We start from the raw sequence: 8,145 nt of genomic DNA on the forward strand, positions 1-8,145 counted from the left end.
CGCGAGTGTGAAAGTAGGCTTGCTTCACATTGCAGCTTCATTTTCACCTCAGAATGTACAGATCTAAGGCTTTCACCATGTGTGCAGCACAAAGCAGAGGAGCATGTGCAGCAAGCTACACCTGTGTGATCAGAGGAAGGCTCCCGATAAATCAGTGTCGTCCGCCCAACGGATTAACCTCTTTGATGTCTAGAATAAAATAAATAGCGCCTTATAGGTAGAAACAACAAATAGCTACTTTTGCTGATAATCTACATGTACACCTCTGTTTTAACATAATCAGGGTCATTTACTATCTAGAAATACGCCTACAGTCAGGTCCATAAATATTGGGACATCGACACAATTCTAACATTTTTGGATCTATACACCACCACAATGGATTTGAAATCAAACGAACAAGATGTGCTTTAACTGCAGACTGTCAGCTTTAATTTGAGGGAATTTATATCCAAATCAGGTGAACAGTGTGGGAATTACAACAGTTTGCATATGTGCCTCCCACTTGTTAAGGAACCAAAAGTAATGGGACAGAATAATAATCATAAATCAAACTTTCGCTTTTTAATACTTGGTTGCAAATCCTTTGCAGTCAATTACAGCCTGAAGTCTGGAACGCATAGACATCACTAGACTCTGGGTTTTATACCTGGTGATGCTCTGCCAGGCCTCTACTGCAACACTCTTCAGTTCCTGCTTGTTCTTGGGGCATTTTCCCTTCAGTTTTGTCTTTAGCAAGCGAAATTCATGCTCAATCGGATTCAGCTCAGGTGATTGATTTGGCCATTGCATAACATTCCATTTCTTTCCCTTAAAAAACTCTTCAGATGCTTTTGCAGTATGCTTTGGGTCATTGTCCATCTGCACTGTGAAGCAGTGTCTAATGAGTTCTGAATCATTTGGCTGACTATGAGCAGATAATATTGCCCGAAACACTTCAGAATTAATCCTGCTGCTTTTGTCAGCAGTCACATCATCAATAAATACAAGAGAACCAGTTCCATTGACAGCCATACATGCCCACGCCATGACACTACCACCACCATGCTTCACTGATGAGGTGGTATGCTTAGGATCATGAGCAGTTCCTTTCCTTCTCCATACTCTTCTCTTCCCATCACTCTGGTACAAGTTGATCTTGGTCTCATCTGTCCATAGGATGTTGTTCCAGAACGGTGAAGACTTTTTTAGATGTCGTTTGGCAAACTCTAATCTGGCCTTCCTGTTTTTGAGGTTCACCAATGGTTTACATCTTGTGGTGAACCCTCTGTATTCACTCTGGTGAAGTCTTCTCTTGATTGTTGACTTTGACACACATACACCTACCTCCTGGAGAGTGTTCTTCATCTGGCCAACTGTTGTGAAGGGTGTTTTCTTCACCAGGGAAAGAATTCTTCGCTCATCCACCACAGTTGTTTTCCGTGGTCTTCCGGGTCTTTTGGTGTTGCTGAGCTCACAGGTGCGTTCCTTCTTTTTAAGAACGTTCCAAACAGTTGTTTTGGCCACGCCTAATGTTTTTGTTATCTCTCTGATGTTTTTTTTTGTTTTTTCAGCCTAATGATGGCTTGCTCTTTGGATCTCATCTTGAGAGTTGACAGCAACAGATTCCAAATGCAAATAGCACACTTGAAATGAGCTCTGGACCTTTTATCTGCTCATTGTAATTGGGATAATGAGGGTATAACACACACCTGGCCATGGAACAGCTGATAAGCCAATTGTCCTATTACTTTTGGTTCCTTAACAAGTGTGAGGCACATATGCAAACTGTTGTAATTCCTACACCGTTCACCTGATTTGAATGTAAATACCCTCAAATTAAAGCTGACAGTCTGCAGTTAAAGCACATCTAGTTCGTTTCATTCCAAATCCATTGTGGTGGTGTATAGAGCCAAAAATGTTAGAATTGTGTAGATGTCCCAATATTTATGGACCTGACTGTATATTAGATGTATTTCTGGGCAGCACGGTTGCTCAGTGGTTAACTCTGGTGTCTTGCAGCGCTGGGGTTCTAGGTTTGAATTTGACCAAGGACTACATCGGATATTGTATGTTCTCCCTGTGTTTGCGTGGGTTTATACAGCAGCGCTATATGAGTGCTTAAAATAAAATAAATACATTTCTGGCATAGATTGCAGCGCAACGGTTATTTGTGCCTCAGTCTGCGACTTTTCCCCTCTCACGTCAGGTCTAATAAAGTGGACTTCGAAGGGGACAGGCCAGGAGGCCCGTCTCATTCATCATTTTCTACACCTGTTTTAGGCCTAGAGAATGGTCTAAATATAAAGCCTCATTCACACGTCAGTATTTTGGTCAGTGATTTCCACCAGTGATTGTGAGCCAAAACCAGGACTGGAGCCTCCACAGACATAAGGTATAAGGGAAAGATCTGCACCTGTTCTGTGTTTAGAGCCACACCTGGTTTTGGCTCAACATCACATGTGAGATGGGGAAACAGCTCTCATTGTCTGAACGCTGTTTGTGTAAATCAAGTTAATTGATCTAGACTGAAATTATGCTGTTTGGTCACAAGATGCCGCTGTTTACTAAACACAGCTAACAGACTGCATATTTTCCATATTTATGAGAGGTGGAGTTACAAAGCCTGAAGAAGAAAGGGAGCAGCCATCGTAGAGGAAGCTGAGACTGAGAAACTGTGTGAGCAGAGGATCCGTCGGCATCCAGGTGTGGGAGCATAAATCAATTACCAGAGCTACAGCTAAGTGAAGCTGATCATGTCCAAGACCCTGATCCTGTCAAAAGGAAGAGGATTGCTTCCAGGAACGCTGATGAGAGCTGAGGAGCAAAGCAACATACACTGAGGTACCGCATGCTTGTTGGAGAAGCATTTGTTCTGGCCACAATCACCAGCGGAAGTAGAGCAGACCTGGGTCGGTAAGATCGTGCACGCACCTCATCACAGTGTTGGTGCCTAGAATCCTAGAGACTGAGACCAGGCCTGTAGCTAGTTAGATAGGGTTTCTGTTTGTGTCAGGCCACAAGTGTTGCTGACAGTTGAAAGGACTCCACAATTTAAAAAGACATTTCACATCGGAGAGCTAATAAACTTCCCCACAAACTCAAGCCAGGCTGGCGTTTTGCTCAGAAGGAATACTCAGGCACGTGCTACACAGTGGGGCAGTGTGTGTGTGTGTGTGGGGGGGGAGTTGCCTTTGCCCTGGGTGCAAAATTTTAAGGAGCGCCAACAGGGCACAAGGGGGGGGGGGCAGCGGCAGGGCACAAGGAGATGAGCGCTTCCAATGTGAAAGCGCTCATCCCCATAGTCATCTGTATCGCCGTCCTCAGGACAGCTATACAGATGGATGTGCTGCGGGGGAGGGGAGAGGCGTCTCCCTTCCCCGTTCCTCTAATAGGCTGCAGGCCTAGTGCCTGCAGCCCATCAGAGGCCGGTGCAGGCGGCCCAATGACGTCATCATGCCGCCTGAGCCGTACAGCGCGGGAAGAGGCCTGCATCGCATCGCTGCCATGGAGGTAAGTATAAGTGTTTATTTTTTTATATGGTACAATACTGGCTACTGGCACATGATTGGGGGGCCATCTATGGGGGGCACTTGTTACTGGCACACGATTGGGGGGCACTTGTTACTGGCACATGATTGGGGGGCCATCTATGGGGGGCACTTCTCACTAGCACATGATTGCATGATTGGTGGCCCTTCTTACTGGCACATGATTGGGGGCCATCTATGGGAGGCACTTCTCACTGGCACATGATTGGGGGCATCTATGGGGGCACTTACTGGCACATTATTGGGGGGCATCTATGGGGGCACATCTTACTGGCACATTATTGGGGGCATCTATGGGGGCACTTCTTACTGGCACATTATTGGGGGTGCTTTTTACTGGCACATTATTGGGTGGCACTATGGGGGCACTTCTTACTGGCACATTATTGGGGGCATCTACTGAGGCCATAAAGAAGGACTATTTGTATGTAAATTACCACACTTTTCTCTGGCATCCATTGGAGGGCGCTGTGCTGTGCAAGGGTCTCAGAATTCGGGCTGGGTGTATGTAAATGGATTGTATGTTGTTGTGTTCATTGCCACGTTTAAGTAAAATACTGTTTTTGAAATGCTGGTGGTGGATTTGCTTTCCTCGTTCGTTACTTCGCTGTATCCTGGGGAGCCCACCCCGGTACAGGGCTTACACACTGATAGAAATCACTGACCGAACACTGACATGTGAATGAGGTATAAGACAGCTAGGAAGCTGTCTTACATTTAGAACTAGCGCTGGATGCGCCAAAGTTATGGAGAAGCCTGCACCTCTTCATAACTTCGGTAGATCCACCGCCAGCGCATGGGGTTACTAAGACCGTCATCTAAAACGCTGGTCTTAATAAATGACCCCCATGTCTTTTCAATGTTGCCATGCATCTAAAATGACAAATGATACAACTTTGCTAATATTCTTAACCAATACTCTTCTACTATTTTGCGTATACAGCTCCTTTACAGGCCCATATGTCTCCATGGTTACAAACAAAACCTGTAGCCTGATCCTGCGGTTATATACTGCTTTACTGCTTTCATTGCCAAGATACTGTACGTGTCTTCATATAAATGTATATACTTTATTTCTTTAAGTCATATGTCCCAACAACCAGCTGGTTGTTGGGACATATGACTGAAAGAAATAAAGCTTAGTGCACTGCCTGTATTGTTAGTTGGGGGGGTTTATATTCTTTATTTAACATTCATCTGAGATTTATTTCACATTCATAGAGATTAGGACCTCCCTTCTTCTTGTTATCTGAGGTGCACTGCAATAATTGTCTTTTCATACTACATAGTAGTTGTACATTACCACCAAATCCTCAGTCATTACTTACATCAGTGACTGCATCAACATATACTGAGCAATAAAATATGGGAATATAACAACAACATGACGGCAGCAATAATCACTGTACCTGCAATAGTAAGGGACATGCATCAGACATGGAGATTAGGACCTCCCTTCTTCTTGTTATCTGAGGTGCACTAATATAAGTGTCCCACCAGAAACAAATCTCCTGAGATAGACGGTCCCACTCTAGTGTCATATTACAGGACCTGTATATTGATATTATGGCACTTGTTAACATTAAAATTTTATGGGGGTGGATCATTCTCCTTACATATCTCACATATATATCCTTAATCCGGGGCGTAGCTAAAGGCTCATGGGCCCTGGAACAAGAGTTCAGCTTGGGCCCCCTTTTTCTCAGTGCTTTGTAGCCTGGGGCAGGAATTCACATAGCCTTTGTGCTGCCTGAGGCAAAAATTGAAACGACACCCCCCCCATGCCAAATTCTCCACCTAACCCCTTCCCTCCAGCCAGAGGTGTAACTTGACCAGCATGCACTTTCTATAATACTGGTGTCTTATACGGCACAAGGGTTTGGGGCTCCCTTAGGCTCCTGGGCTACCTCTGCTCCCCTATAGCTACACACTTGTCCTCAATGGATTGTCCAGTGTAAAATACGTTTCCACCTGCGAACCTGGTCTCATTACATTCTGTGCTCCTCTCTATTTCATACTTATTTAGTATTGTCGGGCCCTTTGTAGATGAGATGTTTCTCTATAACGAGCAGTTTTTCTCTCTTCAACACATTTTCATGCTAAAAAGCCTAGAAGACAATCATTCAGTTTACATGCACTGCAGTATCAACTCTCTGTTCTCTACCTCCCAACCTGTTGAATAATCCATCGCAGAAGCTTTTATTTCCAGGAGTATAATGTCACAAAGACGTAAAGTGAGCTGAGAGTATAACACAGAGAGCTGTCACAGCCGTGTCACCCCTCCCTCCTCAATCTCGTATTCTCTCTCCCTCTCTCGCCGCCTGCTTCACTCTGTTGCTCCTTCTCGTACATGCACTTTCCCATTTTATCTGCCTCCGGTACATTTGTTCTGGGAATGGCTTTGTTGTTTACTACAGGATGAGCAATATCACATCTCCTCCTGAGCATTGTGAAAGACTTCTGGGGACACGTGTCCTGGTGGCTGCTGCGTACTCTGTGTATTCGGTGTCTGGGACTTTGGCCAATGTTCTGGTTATCTACCTGGTCTGCTCGTTCAAGAAACTCAAGACAACTAGTAACGCGTTCATTGTGAATGGCTGCGTTTCTGATCTTCTCGTCTGCGCATTTTGGATGCCTCAAGAAGCCATATTAATTTCCACTGGTCGCCTGGAAAACCCTACTTACAGGGTATTCATGGAGGGGGTCTTTTTCCTTTGGATGACAGTCTCCCTATTATCCCATTCTCTCATTGCATTAAACCGTTTCGTGCTCATCACCAAACTGCCAACAGTATACCATACGGTGTATCAGAAGAGGAACACTGAGTGGATGATTGCCATGGCGTGGGTAATGCCTCTTGCATTTTTACTTCCTTGGCTCTTTGGACAACGGTCTTATGAAGTAAACCTTCAATGCCCAAAACTTAGACTTTATGTGTTTTGGGGCCATGAGGTCCCAGCTTCCAGTTCGTACACTGCTATCCTTTCTGCCGTCACAGTTTTAAGCCAAACAATAATCCTTTTTCATTGTTACTTTCGCATTTTCAGAAAAGTGCAGGTCAGCCTGAAGAGAGTGAGCGTTCTCAACTTCCAGGTGGTCCACAACCTGCCCTGCTCGTGCCCTCGTAAGGACAAACGCTTGGGTTTATACGTGCTGATTGTCTGTTGTGTTTTCACTGTGACCACAGAGCCCTTTGCATGGTCAGTCATCTATGGCTTGTTCCAACCATTACCGGGAAGTGTGGAGATAGGCAGTTGGCTGTTGCTTTGTCTTCTGTTTGTGCTTAACCCCTTCATCTACACCTGGAAAAATGAAGAGTTTAGACGGTCCTTTCGAGCTGTAGTCGGGGGAGAGCTCTGGAAAAGCTCTGGAAACAGTGCTGATCCTGGAGTACAAACAATTTCCCAAAATGAGTCCTAAGGTGTGCTTCATGCATGGTTGTACTGATGTGCATCTCATCCTTTGGGACAAATACAACACAGAATCTCAGTAGAGCTTCTGATTCACAAATCGAAGCTTGTTCTTGACTATGTACGGCTTCTGTTCTCCTCACTTTTGTATTGATGGTTTCTATGGAAACGTACTGCATTCATCCCCTCTAAGCGCCATGGGCCAGTGTAAATTAGCCCTCGGTGGGCAACACAGATTGAAATTCTCACGGGGTAATATGTATTATTTGCAGGAGCTGTGGGTGAAGAATTTCTGAGAAAAAAGCATTCCACTTCAGTAAACAGACTGTTTATTAATTTTGCCAAAAGAAAAAAAATGAGCTTCACAATATGTGAGTTTTTTTTTTTATAGAGCCAGCATTAAAAATCACAGAGAATTAGAATGTCTGTGTGACAGGAACAGACAGCATGAGAGATACATTCTGTAGGAAGATCAATTCTTCTGACTGAAATGTTCTAATAAAAAACATTGAAGATATTGCTGTGGAAATATTGAATAGTGGACAATATCTGGAAAAAGATGTCCATTCTATACCACCTAAACATGCCTTAAAGGGGTTATCCAACCGCTATAATGACCCCCCCAATGACCGGGCCCCTCATATACATTATACTTACCTGCTCCCCGACACCTGCGTTGCTCTGGACGACCGCCACTGCATCTCTCTAATTTCACCCGGAGATGCAGTGGCAGCCGTGCAGGGACCCGGAGGGTCGAAGGTGCTGGAGATCAGGTAAGTATAATGTATACGAGGGGCCCGGGCATTAAAGGGGTTGGATAACCCCTTTAAGATTTGGTGCATCTGGAAAATGCAACATACATAATCTACTGATGTGAACAGATGCTTACCCATGCTTTCTGATAGCTTCTTAGAACTAAACACAAAAGAGCAGTATTGGAGTTGTCCGAGTTATGAAAATAAAAAATATATAGCACTGTAAATCTGATGGGCAGCAATATATAACTGAGCTAAGCAAGTTTTAGGTAAAAAAAATTATATTTCCCTGGTTCTCTTCTGGCACTTTGTTTACCTGCAATAACAACAATCTCTGCCCCTCCCCCTGCTCTGCAGAGGGAGTGAATATAAGTGCTGCCCTGAGTGACATGTCTGCCTGCTGGGATACTCAGCAGCATGTTGTATGTGTAGGACTACAAGTCCTAGCTG

At 44.5% G+C, this 8,145-nt stretch overlaps 1 protein-coding gene across 1 annotated transcript; it reads left to right on the forward strand.

Annotated features, from left to right (window-relative positions):
• The first annotated feature begins 5,932 nt into the window (after positions 1 to 5,932).
• On the forward strand, positions 5,933 to 7,931 carry GPR88 (G protein-coupled receptor 88). The gene has a single exon (XM_040407546.1). The coding sequence runs from the start codon at positions 5,949 to 5,951 to the stop codon at positions 6,948 to 6,950; it is 1,002 nt and encodes a 333-aa protein (XP_040263480.1). The 5' UTR covers positions 5,933 to 5,948; the 3' UTR covers positions 6,951 to 7,931.
• Positions 7,932 to 8,145: the final 214 nt, after the last annotated feature.

Source organism: Bufo bufo, chromosome 9 (genome assembly GCF_905171765.1).
Source record: "Bufo bufo chromosome 9, aBufBuf1.1, whole genome shotgun sequence".
Classification (NCBI taxonomy): domain Eukaryota; kingdom Metazoa; phylum Chordata; class Amphibia; order Anura; family Bufonidae; genus Bufo; species Bufo bufo.